The following is a 22,261-nucleotide window of genomic DNA, read 5'->3' on the forward strand; positions in this document are numbered from 1 at the left end:
GGATGACCTTCCAGGCAAAGAATAGCAATTCACCTCAATGACGTGTTGTAGCGTTTGTCCCTCTGCTATTTGGGCTCTTTTATTGAAGGATGACAATACCCGAGGTAGATGATTGTTAATAACCGTGGAAAAGACAGTAGTGCAGCCATTGTTAGCTCAAACAAAAGCAGCACTGGGATTTGATGCACCCACACAGACATGCTGCAAGTAGTTGATGTATGTCAGGCAATTAGATAAACCTGTCAAGTTAGTTTATGTCACTGATGAGTTATAATGGTTTTATTTTCAAAAATTGTTTTAGTGGTCTCCTGGGTCTTTCCCTGGTGTGAAAATAGTCTTAAACCATAGATTTCCTTTTACTTCACTGTAAGTGTGACACTCAGGGGAGGAAGCAAACTAGGAGCTGTGGGAGTCTCGGAAAGGTCATAAGTTCAAACAGATATATATCTGGTTTTAATTTGCTATGTCACTGCTAACGGCAGGCTTGTAGTCCTTAATCCTGAGCTGGATCTGAACCGTGTAGAAGTCAAGATATGTTCTTCATTTTTCTTATTGTCATCAAACCCCATTATAAGAACAAAGTAGTTAAAGTTAAAGAGTTAAAAATTATTTTCAAGATGGTTTGGTAAGAATAAATAAGCTTGGGACAACAGCCACAGACGGACCCACACATTGTTGGCTTGGTCTTTTCATGAGATTAGTTGACATTAAGATACATATACAGATATCAACAGCCCTGTCCTTTAAGGGGAGTTCATATGTACAAACAACAGTCACAATGCTGGAGGAATCTGCACTGGGCTGCTGTATACGTAATCATACAGAACTGGCTGTAACAGATGTAAAACGCCAGCAGTATGCATTGTCTTGAGATGAATTCTACCACAAGGAAAACAATATGGGGCAAACACTGCTGAATAGTTAATTAGACAGGAGAAAACATAATCCATAAGACACTGAAAAATGTAATAATTTCTTTGCACCATACTCAAGGTGTAAACACATGCATTCTGATATAATAACTCAAATTTACATAAATCAAAAGCAGTGAGGTGCCTTTGTAGGAGGAAAAAAACAAGTTTAGCGGTTTCATTTGGCCTCTGACTGCTTTGATCAATTCTCATAATCGTCCATGATAATAAGTCAAAGTCAAACACTGAGGGCATTCTGTTCTGCATTTTAGACAATAAATCAGGTTAATGGTGCTTTGGGCAGCCAACTGCAGATCACTTGGCCTTTACATGGATAAAGCTATTTAAAATACAATATTCTGATCAGGAGAAAGGCGCACTCATTCATCAGCCAGATAAAATCACTCAGAGAGAAAATAAAAAGTGAGGGCAAGAGAAATACTGTTAATAATTAAACAATGTATTTTATTCCTGGATGTTTTGTCTTTTTGTAGAGTAAAGACGTGCTTCTGAGAAGGCACCCTGCAGTCTACTGCAAGTTAAACCTTTCTGTTCTAACTTAAGATGCTATAACATAAACTGCTTACATGCTTTGCTGAAATGCTAATGCAACCAGAAAAACATTTTCCAACAAAAAAAAATTGCAAGGATAATTACTGTCTGCACTTCACTTGGCACTGTTTTGCTGTATAGAGCCAGCTGTGTTTACAGGATACTGTACTGCAAATGTTACATAAGCCAGCCTGGCAGATACTGTCAGTTTTGTTCATGCAGTTTATAGTATACAGTAAGGCTGATAAGGAAATGAAGAGGCTGTAATTTGCAGTAAAGCAAAGGCGCAAAAGGTTAATTAAACTGACTTCTATCACTGTATGTTTTCACAAGTTGTCTTTAAAGATTCCAACACAGACTGAGTTAGGAACACATGACTGAAAGGACTACACACACACACACACACACACATGCACAGAAATCATTATACACTATATTGAATTAACTCAAGTGCTTTATATTCAACTATTATATCAATTGTATGTTTTATTTTGAGAAAAAAATACATTTCTTAGTGCACATTCACAGGAAAGGCACGAAATGCTGTCTATTCAAATATACAATATAATTAAGCAAGATGGCCCTCACTCCTAATAATACCTTATGTGTGGTGAAGCACATTACCTAACCCACTTACACTGCTTGAAACAGATAACCCTGGGTGGGAGACATCAAACATAAAGTACAGAAGACTTAATTGATTTTTTAAAATCCTGTTTATAACAGCAGAACCAATGCAATGATTCATAACAGCTCAGTGAAAAACCCTTCAGGCTATAAGTTGACCTTGTTTGCAGACTTCCTTTTCATTTTTTCAGGGTTTATGAACAATGTTTTCTTCTTCAGGAAAACACTTTGTCCCACCATATGCTGAGAGTTGCTATATGGTGCTGGGCTGATGTGTGAGCTAGGCTTTTGTGGCAGAAATGACGCTTACATATGGCTGCACAGCTGGCCGAGACAAACCCAACACCACCACACGAATAGCTAACTGACTATAGGGAAAAGGCATTAGAGACACTTTAAGACTCTGTGGTAATTGCCTGGTTGTGTCCTTCTGAGATGGAGAAAGAAATCTCTCTGTGGCTTTTTTTTCTTTATGATAAATTTTGAACATTGAACTTGTAATGAGTCACTTCAGCCCTTAGTTCCTCTACTTCCTCCCTGTTTGACTAATCCATTTGAAAAGAAAGAAAAAAATGAACATTTCTGTTTGATCATATTAGCTGGGATTGAATTTTGTTTATCTTGACCCTTTGTGATTTCTGATTTTATCCTTCTGGGTAAATAGAAAGCCACTCTGGAGTGACTAATCTTGTGATATTGGATTGATACAGAAGAAACCACAAAAAAAGAAAAAAAAATAGGTCGGAAAAAAAAGAGAAAAGGACAGAAAAGTAACAAAACAGATTGTGTCAGTCCTTCAAGTCTGAAAGACTTTCAGTCTGATTGGAAATAACATTATTTATATGCTGCCTTTTTTACTTTGACCATGTAATGTCAGTCATTACTACCTCCAGGATTCATCAATGTCAGCACGTCTCTTTGAGCTGCGGAAAGTATTCAACATCCATCTCTATTTACCGCAGGGGTGAAATTCAGCCCAGGTGCAAGCAGATAGGTGAGTTGCTAAAACCAAGTCTGCAACTCAAAGCTGAGGCACAATTGTTCATTGGAGACCAAGGCTGATAAGGTTTATAAGCCCCAGAGATAGAGGAGTGTTCTGTTTTGAAGGTAAAATCTATTTAGTTTTTTTTCTTGCATTTGAAGATATGATGAAGACAAAAATAACACACAAAACATCAGATCGTACCAGCTCAAAAAAGGCCTCGGAGGGTTATTTTAAACACATCTCAAAGAGCCAAACAAACATACAAAAAAATAAATAAATCAAGATGACAAAAGCATTATTCAAAACTGATGACAGATTAAGTAATAATATATTAAAATACACTGAATGCAGCTAAGGCATACAGATGGAAATGAAATAGTCAGAGAATGTGTGAGTCACACTAAAGGAAACACAATTCCCTCCTAAGATTAAGATATCTGATTGCAGCCAACTTTAGGCACCATGTTCCACAATGTGATTTATGCACCATTAAGAACATTGGCTACAATAAAAAGGGAAACTGGAACCATACAAGCACATCATCATTTAGAATCTGAATTAATTTCATGAGCAAACTCGCAAAATACAGACAATGAACATCTGAACATTGTCCCTGAGAATTTTCTTGTTCTTTTCTTCTAATTGACGACAGACTGCCAAGAAGAGGGATTAAGTGGGAGAGAAATGAGAAACATTGCTCGCCCTTTCTTTGTGAATTCCAGCAAAATTGTGCATTGCTCAGGAGACTGGTCAATGAAGGGAAACCGGGAGGACGATGTGTGGATTATCCCTGCAGACTCAGTTGGTTCATTATAAATTGTAGTTTTGCAGTGATTAGAAAAATGCAATATCTTATTGGTGGTGGTGGTGGGGTTGAAGTTCATTTTACTCATCATGGTTATTGATGCTGCACATACCAAGTCAGAATATCTCACCTCCGCTCCTTCATTTTTTTTCCTTTACTCTGTCTCTCCTGAGTCCACCACTTTTATAAAAGTGCAACACTAAATTGCTGGATTACCACTTTTACATTTTATGCCTGTTTATCCCAGTACCTGTGTTTCACCCAATCACTGCTTCATCAGTGCACATTTGCAGCCTAAGGACAATAAAAGCAGACTTGAGCATAAATCACTGTATCAGATTAGACTCTGAATCAGAGAAGAAATGCTGCCTGAAGATCCAAAAATGTTTTTTTAAATTTTTAATTTCATTTTTATTTTATTTTTCTCAATTCTAACTCTTCAGAGACACATGATTTCAGCATTAACTAAAAAACAGAGAACCTGAGCCAAACTCAGTGGTACACATTACATCCCTCTGAGGGGTCTCTCCCCTGGCACAGTTTGATGGTCAACTTGGCCATTACAGCCAACTCACTGTTTCCACAGATGTCCCAATGGCTTGGCACATAGGCATCCATGCACATGCACACACACTCTCCCATGGCACAATATACTTTCTGAGGCAACAGCATTTATATACTCCTGAGAATGGCCTGCTGCCCGACTTTGGTGTGTTTACATGTGTCTGTCGGCATGGTAACATGTATGTTGATGAGTTTAATTGAGACACCATGGCCTCAGGCCAAAACTCCTGACTGATATGTTTATTACGAATCTACAAAGCCTGAGAAGATGTCAGCGGGAGAGCGGTGAGAGTATATCCACAGAGGTGTCTACCTGTCTTCACTCTGTAAAGTGAGCAAACCAAGATACCAACTAACTGCATGAGCCATAACAAATATTTCATGAGATTCATCTTGAAGAGGGCTCAGAAGTCATAGAGAAGAGCTGATATCCAGTTTCTCTCCAGCAGATTATTTATTTCAGCCACACTACACAATATTGTAGATCAAATATTGTGCCTATTGAGTTCCAGGGTAAAATCAAAAAATCTTATAGAATAAGAGCTGGAGTTAAGGGAATGGGGCACGACACATTTCATAGATGATGGGAGGAACCAAAGTAGATTTTCTGCACCACGCTCCTGCACTCAGGGGGTTACTAAGAGAGCCTCCATACCTTTGGCAACCACTGAGTCCAGATGGTGGGAATCTGGAGCATTGGGCGGGAGGAATGAAGTGATGGCGGGAGAGAAAAAGAAGGAGGGATGGAGGATGAAAGGGAAGGAAGGGGAGTGGAGTTAGGATGAGGGAGGGAGGGTGAGCAATAGCAGGCAAAACCCCAGCCCTGTTGAGAAAAACAAATGGCTAGAGGGTACTATCTGCTTCTGTCTCTCTGCTCTACCCATTTTCACCAGGGAGGACTGATTTATGGCATGCACAAGGGTGGGGTGGAGGGGTGCCCATGGTCTCCATCTCTTTCTCCAGGCAAGCTAGAGAGAAGGAGGATTATAGACATTTAAAATGAGAAAAATGAAGAATGAGGGAAAGACGACATGGACAAAAAAAGGAGATAGAAAAATCGAGAGCAGAAAAGGTACAATTAGAAGACAGCAATAGATAGAGAGAAATGGACAGTATCAAAGAGGAGAGCAACCTAAGTGGCAGAGGATCAAAGTGACAAATACTCCTTCTGTGACCCTGCAGCTCCTGTCTCTAATGGGAGGTCTGGGAGATTGAAACCTTGGCCAGAGTTCCTGCGGTCACTCAGCGTGGCCAGACTAATTTGGTCCTGTCATAACATCCAAGTAGGAGATGGACACTTTGGTGCTCTTGATGACAAAATATAACAAAAAAGAGCAAAAGAAAAAAACAGAGGCAATCCAAAAAAAAATAGCAGGAAGGGGGTAAGTGTGTATTATCTGAAAGAACAGGTTTAGTACGTGAGGCAGAGAAAGAGCCGATATGATTGACGTTTCCCATTCAGATTGACAATCTGTGACGTTTTTTCTTTCAGTCTTCTTCGAAAATAATTGTCTGTCACACACAGAGGCATCCACACTGCTAAAATACATTGTGACAAGAGTTGTTATGTTATGTTTGAGGAGCCAATTTAAGCTGCCCAAAACATGATAAAGTGGAGAGCATACTGAAGAACTGGTTGTAGACATGCAGATGTGCACTAAAAGAATGAAAGCAAAATGCCTGCCATCAAGTGTATAAGAGACATATTCCAAGTAAAGAGAGTCTGAAGAATAACACTGTTATTCAGTTAACGTGTGTAACCTGTTCCAACGAGACTTAGAAATGTTAGGAAGTCCGACTTACGTATAAATTATAGTAGTAACGTAACCAAGCCTTAATTTCAACGCTAAGAAGTTTTTTATTCCAGGCCATTCATTTGGATTACAGATTACATTTTTAAAAATCCCTGTTTTCAACAGTAAACACACTGTGAAGTATTATTCCACTGTGTGCAAGCTGGTCCTTGACGCTATCAAATTTTGGGTAATGTTAGCCGGCCAAACATGTCATCCAAGATAGCGTTACCGTCGCCACACATACTAGTTTGTCTTGCTTGTCCAAATAAAATAGGCTAAGCAGCTAAACAAGGTTATGCTCAAGTGAAATACGAATCTAATCTTAAATTCTTTCTTCATCATACTTACAATACTAGAACAACAAGCTCTACAATGCAATACAACAACAATGCTCCACGTCCTCTATTGTTACATCACCTGTTGAGGATGCTAACATTGTCCCTGGGACCTGCAGCATTAGCCTCAGACTTTTAGCATGATATCCTGTATGTAGCAATCAAGTGTATTAAGTATTAGCTAGGTAGCTCCAGCTGACAGTAGCAGTAGCAACACTGTATTTTAACATGGGAGACTGCCGTTTGTTTCCCATTTCAAACCTTCATTATAAACATTCATGATAATCAAGATCATTCTAAGACCTTGAGTACATTTATTAGTGTAACCATGATGATGAAGGTCCTCTAACCTTAACGAAACACTTATTCTATATGGTTGTTTAGATTGGAGGGCTTTTGAGTTAATTAAGCAATAGCTGTAATTTCAGCCTCCAAAACTGATGGTTGCCAGCTATAAATAAGAAGCTTGGCACAGCTTGAAACTGCCACTGTTTCCAAAAAGACTAAGAATTTCAAGAGTTTATTCATATTGTTGACACTGTAAACTGCACGTTACATGATAATAGAAATGTTGACAGGTTTAGAAACAGTAACTAAAGGGGACTTAGTCAATTGGTATGAAAACTTTAAGAGACAAATCTTTAGTAACAAGCGCTCTTTACCTGTAACCTGGAAGGTGCATTTGCCTGCTCCGGCTTCATTGATGACATTACAGGTGTACTCCCCCCAGCCGTCTCGATTCAGGCTGCGGATTGTGTACTCAGTCTCGTCTCTTTGGGCATCGAAGGCTCCGGCGTGGAGCAACCGGTTTGATAGAAGCCACTCGAATCGCAGCACACGGGAGGGGTGGGCACGCAGCACCCTGCAGGTCATCACCACAGGCCTCCCCAAGCCCTGACGCATCTCCATGTAAACTGGCTCTACTGTTGGAGGGTCTGAGTAAGAGACAGAAAGGCTCAGACGAGTTCAGCAGACATTTGACAGGGACAATGCAGGTTACCAACGCAACTGAAATATTAAACAATATGAAAAAAAGCCCTTAAGAGGGCAGAGAAGAGAAAAGAATGAATAGGCATTGACGTCTGTACCAGCCAGACACTATTCAGATAAGGACCCTTGAGGTCAGACCAGGTTGTCTCTGAACTCCAGAGGTATTTACTAAGAATAATTATCCGGAAGACAGAATAAACACTCAGCATACTAAATATATAAGAGGTAGGTGTGAGACAAATAAATATTTTCAAAAACCTAAACAAGGACATGTTATGGTAAAACATAACAGTAAAAACACAAGGAAAATGGCTCTGAGTGATGTAGTCAAAGCTTGCAAAAGACATAAGAAGAACATAATTGGAAAGAAAATTGTAGCTTTTTCAATGAGGAGACATTTAAAACAAGCACAGACACTGAAAGGGAGAGAAACATTTTAGAGAATGGTTATACAGTTAACATCATAATATGAATTGGAACAGTGAGCAGAGAGAAATAGGTGAGATTTAAGCATATTGCAAGTAAACTTTAAACAATCAGCACCATAGAGTCAATACAACTCAGCAATAAATGAAAAACGACGAGTTAAAACAATTGTGGGGAGAGCGGCAATGGATGCAAGAAGATCAATTTTGAAGGAAAACTAGAGCAATGTTCTGAACAAAATCAGTCATGCTTCACAGGAAATTGGGAACAAGATGATGAAGTGCACTTCCAGCTTTCAAAATGGAAATTTAATAACTTATTTGACTATCTGACAGGCTTCACCTCTTCACACCAAGACGACCTGGTGACGAATCATGTAGTCAGTCGTCTCAGAGCGAAGTCAGGAGCTGAATATGACATCAGTGCAACCCAGACTGTAACAAAAAAAGTGTTTTGTTTTTTTTTTTATGTTGGCATATGTTAAATGTTTGCTGGATGCATTTGCATGTGGATAAAATGTATCTGTAGGTTGTTCGTGAGGACAAAATGTGTGTAAGTGGTTGTGTGCGGAAGCACTGAAATGCTTATGAATAATTTCCCCATCTTAAGCATCTTTGCTCTTGACATGCTCATACAGATGCTTTACAAAAGTCACGGCAAGGCTTGAAAAACAACAGTGGATGCTGAAGAGAAGCGACAGAATGACACAGAGTCTCTTAATTGCCTGAAATTTGCATAATTCCAGTCAGAGTAAAGGAGAGGCTGGTAGCTATAACCAGGGCTGCGAATGTTACTTTTCAAAATGTAATCTGTTACAGATCACTGATTACCTGATTGAAACTGTAATCTGCAACATAATCTTCTACATTATTCACACTCGATAATATAATCTAATTACTGAGCCTTCCGAACGTGATGGGATATGCAATTAAATGAAGAGTTTATTAAAATTTACAGCATATAATTTGATAACACTATTAATGTCATTAACTACAACCTTAATCAGCCATTTTTTAAAGATGTGGAAAATGCTAAAATCTCACTAGCTAATTTTATTTTCTTTTTAAGGAATCAGGGTTTGAATGTTGAATGCACGAGCTGTGTGTGTATCTTGTTTTTTTGTTTTTCTGTTGCACATAATTGAGTTAACCTCAGCCCAGACTGCAGAGCAGCGCAGGTCTTCCAGGCCAGAGACATGCACGAGATCATAGTGTGTGCAAAATAATCACCAACATATAACAGTGGGATTTTACTTTCTTGCCCTCTATGCTAATTATCACCCTTCCTTCAATTCAAGCAGCAGCTACTATGATTAATGCCACACCATTACATTGGATAATGACTGGCTGAAATGTGAAAAATAATAAACCATAAACAACACACTGGAAGATGGAAAAAGTAAACACAAATCTTCCAAGAGGCTTGGACAGAAAAGTAAAAAAAAACCTGAGGCTTTTCACGAGGTGGAGAGCAAAGTGGCCTTCATCCCTGCTAAATGAAACAGTAATCAGTTCCTGCTTCAAATGAGCCTTGCCTGGGCTTTTACCCAAACCCAATGGCTTATGTCGGACTCCAAAAGGAGGATCTGAATCTCTACTTATGACATTAAAATTGTAAGTTTGAGTGTGGCAGTGAATCACATCCTAGCTCTACAGCCTCCCTGAGTGGCACTAGACCAAATTGCAGTAAGTGCATTTGCATTTGCACAGAAAGACAAATGAAAACAGGGTTTGGGTCTGCAGCAAATAAAATAAGAAAAAATATATATCTTACATAACCAAAACATCCTTTAAACAAGGGCACATGCCTCATCTCCCCCCTGTGCATCTCCTGTGAAACAGCTGCCCAGCGAACATGAGGAGAAAGGAGCGAAAAGGTCCTCCGTAATATTCCCTGAGCTGTGCTCGCTATGGTTAGTGTAGCAGTGAGGGCGACGGAGGCTCAGAGTTGCTGTAAGTCACAGGCTGAGGGAAAACCCTGAGCTCTGGCTGAGGTGTAATCCATCATCAGTCACCGGTGGATACCTTGACAGTAATGTGGAGAAAAACAACATTTAGGAGCACGGAGGCCTTTTCCCCACGGTCCATGTGGACCGCCATCTGCAGGGAGGAGGACAGAACAAAGACATGGGAGTACATGGGGGAAATATGAATGTGTGTGTCTTTGTGTGTGTGTCAAAAGCTGAGGGGAATTTGTCTGCATGCATGCACCTGCATTTCTGAAATATTGCTTGACTGGTTTACAATAAACTTCAACTGCAGTCAGAATAGGTTTAGGTTTTTTTCCCCATGTGCTTCGGGTGAGTGCATCAAGAGAAGGTAGTGAAACTCCTGTGGGCAAGCCTGCAGGAGTAAATTGTACTGTACAATATGTGAATGTGTACCTGAACCGAGTGTGTGTGACTGCTTTTCCTCTGTGCTGTTCGATGTTCATTTGGTCTTGTTTTTCTTTTATTCTTTTCTTCTGTCATGGCTCACAAGATGGCAGTACAGAGATCTTTTACTTAAGTAATGGTACCAACATTAAAATACTACATTACAAGTAAAAGTTTCCATTCGAAATCCTACTTGAGTAAAATTACAGCTCTTAGTGCTGTGCAGAATAATGGCCTCTGATATATTGTCACTGTAAATTCTCATAAAAGCTGGTATACAAATGGCTGAGGCTAAAACAATAGCTGGAGCTGTGCCCAGCGCTAATAAAGTCCACTCGCTAATAGGCGAAAAACACTGAGGGGATGAAATTATCTGTTGCCTACTACAACAGCTCGCGTTCAGTATTATTTCCATTTCCACAGCGCTAACTACAGCAGTACAACAACAGCACTGCCATACTCACCACTCCGCTGCTCTTGGTTTCTCTCTTTTATAACGGCTTTTATACTCTAATTAATTCCGCCCTTTCCTTCTTTGCTGTACTCCAGATCAATGTTAAGCTACTGTCAACAACAGCACAATAAAAGCCTACCTATAAAAGCAGGGCTGCAAGACTTTTCATGTGGAAATTGTGGAGTGCGTGGAGAGAGTGGAATTAGTGCTATGTTAAAGGACATTAAACTGACTTCTTGAAGACAGAGGAAGTTTTGAGTTTGCATTAACTGGGACATTAGAAATAAAGACCTAATATGAGGAAAGGTTGAGCTTTCTCTCTCTTTATCACGGAGGTAAGGGCCACTGTTTGAGAATCGTCAGCATATATTACAGCATTTAGATTGTTAATACTGGTACAACAATGTGTAAATAGCAACTACTGCTGTACCTGGTGAAGAGGGAGCTGATTTCAACTACTTTATACGGCTGGATAGTTCAGTCCTGTGGTTTCCAACCAAGAGGTTGTGCACAAAGAGTGATAAGATAAATCTGAGTTATAATGAGCTGATTATAGGGGAGTAGGGAAGACAGAATAAAAACTATGTTGTGCTACACATATTTGTATTCAGGTTTTTTTTTTTTTTCTGTAATCATGGCCTATGTAAATGGAACCATCTGATCTAACCCCTGGATATCTGAAACGTGACAAGTGGCCCCATCTGGATCCTTCTTTTTGTAAGGGGTGGTTTTTAACCATGAATTGCAGTTTAGATCATGTCTTAATTAAATTAAAATCTTAAAAGTAACCTGTACCTGTAGCTGTCAGATTAATGTAGTGGAGTAAAAGGTACAATGTTTCCCTGTGAATTGTAGTAGCGCAGAAAGTAAATCTACTTAGTTACTTTCCACTTGGTGTGACATCAGTGCTCCTTGTTATCCACGTATTTACTGTCTGTTGACACATGTTGGATTAACATGTGACAAACCAGCGATCCATTTAGAAATATGCCATGTTTCGCCCCCACAACAGTGTTCAGAAGCTGTATGTGGGAGTATAAAAAAACCAAAACAAAAAAAACACAAAGGCCGTATTTTTGGATGGAAGCAAAGGCATCCTTGCAGGAGAATAACCTTTGTAGCATAACATGCTTCACTATCAAGTCTTGATAGAGGAAATAACATTCATTAGGAAGTCAAACAGTTATATACAGAATATAATATGATAACCCTGTTTCAACTGATTTATAATGAGTCCCTGTGTTGAATAATGTAGTGAAACGCTGCTCTGCATCAACGCACCCTCCTTCCCTCATGCTGCAGCCGCTGCAATCAAACAATGAACTTAAGCACCATCTACATTACCATACTGTTATTAAAACTTAGGGATAATTTATGAACTTAAATATACAATTAATGATAATCAATGTAGACTCTTCAGTGCGAGGAGTGGCCCAGTGATCTGCTAATAGGTTTACCTCAGTCATTGACCAAGTTATGAATTATTCTGTCTAAGCCGTGTGCAGCCTTGTGTTTACAACCTACATATTCGCTGACCTTTTCTGGCGTGGATTTGATGCAGCTGATCAATTCAACATTGTTCCATAAAAAAAAAAGGTTATTAAAATTTCATCCCCAAATGTGGTGTGTGAGCTCTGCTGTAATGCAAAAGATTAATTTGCTGGTGTTAGGCTGGCGTTAGGCTAATGTGAATCGCTCTAATATGATTCACATTAGAGTGGGCCTCAGGGGCCAGCATTGCAGGTCTCCTTGATGCAGAAAGGAAAATTAATTAAAAACAATAATCGTGTAATTCTGCTCATTACTTTTGCGCAGACAGTAGCTCTTTATCCTGGTGTGTCTTTTTGATGTATGTCAGATAGCGAGGTGCTCGCTCAGGGGGACAATCGCAAGGTTGCATCAGGCAGGTGTCATGGACGATGCGAGGAACAGAAGGGAAGCCTGGATAAAAGATTCCTGTGCATCTGTGCTGAAATAGAGCTTGATAACTCTCACTCTGACAGACAGTGGTATCTAGGACAGGAAACCACTCTATACCTCCTTCTTCTCTCTGTTTCTCTCTGTTTCTTCACCTCCTCTCTCAAGCCCCTGGACCATGCCAAGTCAGTTTGACTAAGAACATTAGGGTGTCACAGCTTGGGATTTGGCGTTTGCAATTCTATTAGAGCGACGATTCTAAAGGCAAACGTCTTCCATTCCCTCTACCTCCCCTCCTGGCGTTGCCTCTGCCAGCCAACAGATGCAGGTTTTTACATATCAAAGCTGTTGACTTGCCAGAGTCGTTCCTTCACGCCTCTAATGCTCTTTCCTTCAGAGGACTGTACCTCGGTCCCTTGATCAAGTTACTAAACGCGGCTTTGCACATGGCTCACCACCAAAGGCGGGTGGCTCACGCTGGGACCTGGAAATGGAGGCGAGAAAAGCATCTCAGAGGGATTGGCTTGTGCTTACACACCATGAGACAGGCCAAGAGAAGCAAGGGAGGGGGCATACCGACAGGCGTTCGGAGCAAACAACAAAAGCAGGGCCGGATTGTGTTAATGAAGTTAATTCTCGAGCTGAGAAAGACGAACAAGGGTCTATGTGTTTGGCAAACGTAACTGAGTCAACAGAGTGTGTTGATGTGTGCACATGGTGGACACATTTCCTCAATACACTCAAATTGCGTCAAAGCAATCTAACAACTCAAGAGCGGATTGTTTGTGCTTTTTAAACCTGGACTTTGATGCCGGCTATTAATTAGAAACAGGACTCTGACGAGCAGAACTGGCTCTGAAGCGAGAACATGGCAGAATGATTGATTTATCAATACCAAAGCCCTAATAAGTCTCTTCATTATGTGGTCTGCTTTGAAGATGGAGAACAGATGAAAGTGCTGTATGACATCAAGAACTGTAGAGTGAGAGAGGTGCTTTATTAAAATAATGCTACATAATCAGAAATAATTGCATTCTGAAAATACTTTGAGTTGAAAGGAAGAGACAGAACAATCAGGAGTGAACTGATGTGCTTCACTGTGTGTCTTGTAACGTGTCTGTCATCCAATGACGCAACTACATGCGAGAGCAAATCTCTCTGAGAAAAGGAATAAATTAATAATATCATGTGTCTTTCCCCCGATGCCTGGGAGGCTCAGTCTCCCCCTCCCTCACCTCTCGAGGCATGTCTTCTCCATCTGAGTGTCACTAACAACAGTCTCCCCCTGTAAGTGACCCTTGTCCAATGTCAGTGAGACAGGGGTGTAGGGTGCAGCAGAGTGTGATAGGAGATGACCTTTTCTGGTTGGATGTCAGAGGAGAGAAAATCTCGCCTGAAAAGCACCCGTGGTTTTGACCTCCACTGTGCGATGAGGTCATTCAAAGGTTGTGGACATTCATGTTAATAACACCATTGCTTCTTGAGAAAACAGGTTTTTCAGCTCTTACTACTGTACATCATACTGGATTTAACTGAGGAAGTATGAAAATATATAATTAATTTTAAACCCTGGGCCTAGTAGCTGGGTAAGACCACCTGAACTTATAGTTTGGTTTTAGGTCTTGTTCCTCCTCCTCCTCGAATGAGGCAGCTGTTGATTCTACATACTGTGAAGTTATTAGTTTTGTCCTATCTGCCCTGTCATCTCTACGGTTAGTCTTGATCACATTTGACATTTGTTTTCTGTTCTTTTACCCATGTCCACTGGATGCTGCTACACTGCATCCAGGTTGGACCATTGCTCTATCACATCTCTGTTGTGCATCACATTTCCTTTCTTCAGCAGCCACGCTTCAAATATTGTTTTGAGTTGTTTTGCTGAAGTATTTGTTGCACACATGCATTGAATGCAGGTTTGCAGCTCATCTGTTTTGAATTACTTTTGTGCCTTCATTAGAGATAGTGGGGAGAGGATGTTGTGGTTTGTGGTCTGTATCTTGACCTCTACCCCGTGGAGACGCTCCGTGCAGCACATTAATGATCAGTTTGGTAACAGATAGAACAGCCATTTTATCTTAGTTCTATTATCTGTATTTCATGATTGGAGTCACAAGTGACACACAAACATGAAAATTTGATTTTGCTCTTTATATGTAAAGCCATAGTAAATAAGAATGAAATGCAAAAATAGACCCAGTGTATAAAGATAATGAAGCAGAGAAAAGAGTAATAGTGTTTCTACAAGGTGTGTGTTTCCACTCCATTTTTCAGTCATCTGTATCACACGGTGCACTCTTACAAATGCGACCTGAAGTGTATTTTTATGCTTCAAGACTATTTTCCTGTGTTATATGTGTGTAATTACAGTGTGTTAGGCTCTGAGCGCTTCCAAAACATGGGTGACCTATAAGTCAATACTGTGCCTGAACGCAACCTGTGTAGACAGAGAACCAGAGGTGCTTATGCTACATCTTCTGTGTAGACACAGTGGAAGACATTGGTGCATCAGCTGGACTGGCATCAGAAATCTCCAGCAGCCATCATGGTGCTGGAAAAGTGACACGACCGCTTCCGGTGGGAATGATGTCTTCATTGTGGAAAAAGAAAATGAAAACACAATCAACTGCATTTCGTACCTACCATAACAGAATACTTACATAGTGCTTTTTGGATTTCTTGAATAGTTTTATCTGCTCTACTTAATCCAACAATTCTGACATTTTATGTTTTTAATCTTCTGTGATAATAACAACTCTCAACTCAATCCAAAGTGCCTTTTTATTTTGGGAAGACCTTGTTTAAATGTGTCATCTTTTTTGTAGCTGTACTATTTGGTGTTGCGGCAAATGAAAGAAAAAATAATAATTATCATAAACGCTGCAGAATTGCTGCCTCTGACAAAGAAGTTTTTGGACAGTAAGGACTTATTTGGTTTTCTCCAGCTCTGATTGCGCTGCCTTGAGACAAATGGTACAGTATGTGTCTCTGCTGCTGGATCACAGTGACCTCTTGCTGCTTGTGGCAGTAAACTGCCAAGCAGCATCATCCATTCTTCAGATGTTTTAAAAATAACTGAGGCGATGTGTGTTAATATTTCACGTGGACTACATGCAGTAGATATTTCAATGTAAAAAAGTAGGGCATGGAGACATGTTCAACATGAGCATTGCTGTGTGAATATACAGCACCATTTTAATCTTGCTTTACAAAAGGCTGTTAGCGCCAATCTTGTTCTTTCATTTTTGCATTCAACAATTTGTTTCGATCCCACCACACCCTCCGTCTACGAGGCGGCAGATCCAGCGAGTGTTGCTAATTAATGAAGGGCATCTTAGAGTCTAAATCCTTTGTTTACTTTTTGGTGTCAGCATTGGTGCATAGCAAAGCTACTAACCTTTGATATGGGCTGTCATCAATGCATAATCATAATCAATTCAGCCAAAAATTCAACACAGTCTTCTTCAAAGCACATCAAAACTTCATTAATTCTCTTAACACAGCACAGTGGGTAGCAGCTAAGCTGAAACGTGAACGCCATAGCAAAGAGTACAATAAAACTCTTGAAAAAATGAGGGCAGAATTATGTGCTAATCCTTGTCGGCTGGAACAGAACGGGGGCTGCTCTTGTTCCTCTTCAATCAAAATATTGGTAGTGGGAGTGTCAAGTTCGTCTTGAATCAAAACCCTAGTTGAGCTGCAGCCATAATTCTGTTTTATTACACACTTTAAAAGTTGTTGGATATTTTTCTGCTGTCTTATGTCTGGCAAGTCCAGTGCTGAGGACACTTAAAACATAGCAGTCAGCGTGCAGCATGTTAACTACAACACATTTCACAATAGTTTATGAATGACATGTTGCTGCATAGGTTCTTTCCAGATTACAGTAAATTGAGATGGAAGAATGCATGGATTAACTAAGTAGGCCATGAGAAAAAAACAATAGAGCTGTGGCTATGAGACTCAGTTTTTCTATTTCTTGTAATCACTTGCCAGAGAATGGTAAGCACCCTACATGGATCGCTTTCATTTCCTTCCTATCTTCCGCTCCTTTCTCAGCAGACAGACACATCCCCAGCCCCGTGAATGAGTGACATAGCTTTGAATCTCTGACGTTCATTCGAAATATTCTCTTTAAATCTCCATAAATGAATACAAAATGAATACGAGTGGGAATAAATTAGCCGCTCACTAATTAGCTGTTAAGCCATCTTTGAATGTCACATCTTAAAGGAGGGGAAGGGGTTTCTCACTGAGTGGCAGTGGCAGGGGGTCCGAGGCCTGGGGATATGGCACACAGTCTTTGGGGCTTCTCTGACACACACACACACAAACATGCAGACGGTCCCTAACAAGTGTGGACATCAGTATCTAGAGCTTTGTGCCTTTGTTAATATTAGTTCTGCTCAGTTCACGCTCAGCAGATAAAGTCCTCCCCTTAGTGTAAGAGGTGGAGTCAGAGCTGCTTCCTCTCAGACCTGACTGAGGGTACCAGGGGATGGGACTAATTTCACAGCCTTCAGAAGAAAATTGGATGGGCGTGGAAGGGAAGAAATGGGAGAACGTTCAATGCTGGTCACATTGGACTACAACACATAAAGATTAATTACACTGCATCCAAAGAAAATACACATTATATCGCTGCTGCAAGTTATACCACAACATGCATACCTACACATATATACTGTCTACTCACATTGTACGATCAGCTCCACCACGGCCTCCCGGGGTTTCACGTTGAACCCATTATACTGGCTGGTCTGGCAGCGGTACGAGCCCGTCATCTCCCTGGACACATTAACAATACGCAGCACACCATCGTAGCTCTCCATCTGCATGTTGCCGTCCGGCATGGGTGCCTCCTTATCCGCTCTCGACCACAGGATGATGGGCTTGGGCTTCCCTGAAACAAGGCACTCCAGCTCCACTGTGTCACCCTCGCGGGCCACCAGGGGGGACTTGCCCCGGGGGACTGTCAGGTTGGGGGGAACTAAGAAAGAGAAAAACAAAGGAGGGACTGATATGGGGCTCTAGAAAGTCAGCAGGCGGGGTAAAAGGAAATGGTCGACTGGGGGAGAAGTGGCGTGGAAAATATGGGGCGGGGGGAGCGAATGAGCATCCAAGTTGCAATGGCAATGAAGTTGAGTCAGCTTTGTATGGAAGGACCATGCAGATATCAGCAGCAGTGGCTAACAGCTGGGACTGGACGATCTGAGCATATACTTTAAGTTACACCGTCATGGAGGGCAGCAATGAGGAAGTTTAATGTTATCAAGCAATGGCAAACAATGAGCAATGCAATGAAGACCTGACAAGCAGATGCACTTCATAACCATAACGCTCAAAGAAAATGAGAAGTAATAGCCCTTTTCAACTAAATAGGTCCAGGTACAGCCACAGGAGCTAAACTCAGGAGCTAAAATAGGAACTAAATGTCCCCCTTGTCAATTCCTGTTTGTGCTTCCACTGCATTTGAAGAATCCATTAAAAAGATAAGGCAAATTAGTCTGATGAGAATGTTTGTGGCACAAGTTTCACACAAGGACACTGTACTACTGTATTTTCTGCCCGTGTTCTGTGGTTGTTTTTCTTCAGCTTTAGTTCACAGCTGTGAAAACAACGATTAGATCAACTAATTAAAGGAATAGTACTACATTTTGGTAAATACGATTATTTACTCTCTTGCTCTGGAGTTCAGCGAGATTGACATTGCTCACATTACTGTGGACAACAGTGGAAACAGTGAGAAACAGCTAGCCTGACCTGGTCTTAAGGTTAAAAAAATCCACCTACTACCACTGCTAAAGCTCATCCACTTGTTATATCTTGTTAGTTTAACAAGATACAAAAAGTTTTTAAAGTGAGCTATCTGCCAGACTATTGCTTGGGCAGGCACAGTGACTTTCCACAGTCTCAGCAGGTTGCCTGGGGATCTCACGCTGATTATAAGACTTCAGATACTGTATAACGTGTTAATTAGTGAGTTTTAGAAGTGCTGCTGGGTGGATTTTCATATCTCTGGACAGGGCCAGGCTAGCTATTTTCCCTTGTTTCTACTCTTTGTCCGAAGCTAATCATCTCCAGGTTCCAGATGTAAGACTGGTATCAGTCTCCTACCTATCAGCAAGAAAGCGAATACGTCTGTTTCCCAAAACTGTTTCTTTAAGTGTTGTACCTTTTGTTGACTTGATGCCTCCTTCTGTCTATGACTCACTCTCTTTATGTTGCAGGTAAGAGAGCAGTCAGGAAGCCGACAACCTCTTACCATCAGTTAACATTATAAGAAATGTCCAACCCTTGTCCTAGCACTGATCCTAACTGCACCCTGTGTTGACTGTACACAAGCTCAAGCAGCCATCAGCGACGTTCAAGACCGCAAACTCTACACTCATAGTTCCTGTGCTATCAGAGAGTATGAAAGCCCAGAGAAGGTACTTTTTTTGTTGCAAGGAACAATGGCAGAAGAATTAAGGTTCCTGAAATAGTTCCTGGGCCCATAGACAAATTCTTGCAGTGGAAACGGGCTGTAACTCAGTGAAATAAGAAAGTGAAGGAATCCATCCAGTAATTGTAATATCAACAGATTCTATGTGCTCTACATCTTCCTAAGGAACACTGCATTACCACTCTAAGATACCATGATCTTCATCATTGTCAGCATTGCCATTAAAATAATCAGCATAACAGTATCATCGTAATTGTCACATTTCCGCCACCATCATCATTTCAGCATTAGTAATTCTTATCACCATCACCATCGCTTGCATCATTGCCATCACTCGGCAGCCTTTTACTTCCCTGCCCTCCTCCTAATGGAGCGACTCAGTCTCACCCACAGCATCATATTATTCAGAGTATTTACAACAGATCCCTCCCAAAGGTGATATAGCTTTATTGCTGGCCGTGTAACAAAATATGACCCAATAAATATTTTGCCTTTGTTAAACAGACATTTTACAGCCTGGCTGAAAGTTATCAATGAATAATGAAAGAAGTGCAAAGTGCCAAATTGCTGGATGCAGTTTAAGGCTTCTTTGAGTGTGTGTGTGTGTGTGTGTGTGTGTGTGTGTGTGTGTGTGTGTGTGTGTGTGTGTGTGTGTGTGTGTGTCTGTGAACATGCGTGTGTGTGTTCTAAGTTTGGGAAGCAGGAAAACTAGCAGGTTGGATCAGGCAGTCTGGTTGCTCATCAAGCATGCTGGCCAAGTAAATTTGTTTAATTAGTAAACCTGGCAAATAGCAGCGGCTCCTAGAGTGCTGTGCATGTGTGTGTGTGTGTGTGTGTGTGTGTGTGTGTGTGTGTGCATTTGTGTGTTCATGTATTTTTGTGAAGTCCAAACCATCAGCAGACTCCAAGACTATTTTGTACTACTGCTCCCAAAAATAGTTTACAGCCAGTGTTCGAGGAGTGAAAATCTTCTCAGCAATGATGAAACCGTGTCATGCTTCCCTGATGATTTTCCAATCACTGTCATTCTGCCCAAACAATGGTGCAGCTGGAATGGAGTCAAGCCACAGTGAAGTTTCACAGTGATGAAATCACCCGCAATCTCCAGAAAACGAAAAAGTCCAGCCATATTCTTTTGACCCCATTTGAGTCTGGGTGAGAAGAGAAAATCCCACAGTCATCTCAGTGATCCCACTGACAGTTAATCTCCAGTCCTTAAAGTCAAAAGGTACAAACCTACTCAAAATGCTGGAACTACTGTACATAACACAGCACATGAGTCGTAGATGAATTAAAGCTGTAGAAGCAAGGTAAAGCTCAACTCAGTTTAAAATGAAAAGAATAATTCACACACCACCAGCAAATTTAGGTTATTGTTAACCGCAGAGAAAATAAATGTCAGAGACTGAAGACTGAGCAAAGGTTGTGAATGGGCCACAGTGTCTCTCTGAACTATTTATGGAATATGATTACAGGTTTGACATTAAACCTGCATTACCAAACCTGCAAATTCCTGTTCCACTTGGAAGCAGCAGAAACAAGCTGTAAACACAACAATGACATATTGTCACCCTTTACGTTTACATTCATTAGCCACCATTTGCTTAGTTTTCCTTTAGTTCAGTTACCACCAACTCCTGATAAAAATATCTGAATCTTTAGCTGCCAAGAGCTTCACTATGTTCACCAGCCGGTTGCTCACTTTGTCTGTTAGTACTGGACAGGTAACAGACTGGGTTTCTCAGAGTGTTTTCACTAAAAACAGCTGCCTGCAATGTCTGGAACAACGCTGATGAGAGCAGTGAAAGTGAACCAAAGCAAGTTGTGAGCCGTAAGACAAAAAAAAATTGTTCTTAAATCGCTCCATAGAACTGAGAGGAACTGTAGTCAGGTGGTTAGTACCTGTGATTTAGTCACCCTTTCATTTACTGTTAATATAAAAATACTGATCATAGCAGCTTTAAACCAATCTTACTGTATGTGGAAAATACTGTTCTCCTTAATCATTTTATTACAGCAGATGAAAACAACTAAGCTGCCACTCCAGCCATTGTTACCCACACATTTGGCTGCCTATCAGTGAGCTGAACCTTTATCCAGACCTTTTCAGGTATGTAATGCAAAAACATGCATGAAATAATGAAGACTGGTCATTCACAGATAAATCTTGGCAATGCTATTTGGCACCAAAGGAGCAGCAAAAAATGATCTTTCACAGAGACAATGATAGCGGACACTCATTTCATTCTTGTACATTTGCTGATTGGTATTCATATAATCTCTCAACTGAGCCAGCCAGGTGTCAAGAACTGACACATTTCCTTTCCACGGCATATTTTCTCCACTTTTCTGAACAATTCCTTGGGCCCAAACAGTGAAATGGTGAATTGACAGCAGCAGGATAGGAGGAGAGCAGCAAGCATCCATTAGTGAGTGGAGGAGAGGTGTATTCACTGAGTTGCATTACACCTGGCCTCTCCACAGCCCAGATTAGGCAGGGAATTACAGTTGTCGGCCTATTGGGTTTGGCAGCACAAATACTGGCTATCAGCTGCCATTGTCTCTCTCCGCACCATCGTGGAAACGCAAACAGGCATACATATGCACACAGACACTCGCCCATCTCTCTCTTGCTTACTCTGTGTCTAATTTTTACCTCCTGCTCTCTCTTTCCAAGCAAACACCCTGCCTCTGTGTGTGAGACTGGCCACTGAGATGCTCAGTGTGGCAGAGAGCCTGCTACTGGTCTTCACTGTGCTCTCATTGTGCCAAAGCCATCCAAATGCCAGTGATGCCTGCAGGGCATGCCCGCTGTGTGCGTATGCTTGTGTAGTGTGTGCTTATGTGGTTTTACGTCTCTGTATGTGCATGTGTGTGGAGATGAGTGTTTCTCTTCTCGCCCACGGGTGACACCATGCTGTGATCCTGCCTCTGTTCCTCGATGGGATGTTTCTCGCTGTTGTTCCTGGCTGAAGACATTGTGTCTATGTGTATGCGTGTATAAGTGTGTGCTTGTGCACTTTTTGGGCCAAAAATGGGGACAGGACCTCCTTGTTTGGCCTCTGTAGCCCTACACATCTCTA

The 22,261-nt window shown here is 41.0% G+C and overlaps 1 protein-coding gene across 2 annotated transcripts in view; it reads right to left on the bottom strand.

The window, feature by feature from the left end:
- Nucleotides 1-22,261, bottom strand: part of LOC139621900 (MAM domain-containing glycosylphosphatidylinositol anchor protein 2-like) — a 162,376-nt gene that overhangs the window by 37,860 nt on the left and 102,255 nt on the right. For both annotated transcript variants that reach the window (XM_071478865.1, XM_071478864.1), the window contains exons 9-10: nucleotides 17,430-17,723; nucleotides 7,238-7,510 (exon numbers count right to left, since the gene is read on the bottom strand). In XM_071478865.1, the coding sequence (XP_071334966.1) occupies nucleotides 7,238-7,510; nucleotides 17,430-17,723 (567 nt within the window). The remainder of the gene's footprint in view (nucleotides 1-7,237; nucleotides 7,511-17,429; nucleotides 17,724-22,261) is intronic.

Source organism: Trachinotus anak, unplaced genomic scaffold, assembly GCF_046630095.1.
Source record: "Trachinotus anak isolate AG129_WGS33_773 ecotype Australia unplaced genomic scaffold, CSIRO_AGI_Tana_v1 ptg000005l, whole genome shotgun sequence".
In the NCBI taxonomy this organism is placed as follows: Eukaryota; Metazoa; Chordata; class Actinopteri; order Carangiformes; family Carangidae; genus Trachinotus; species Trachinotus anak.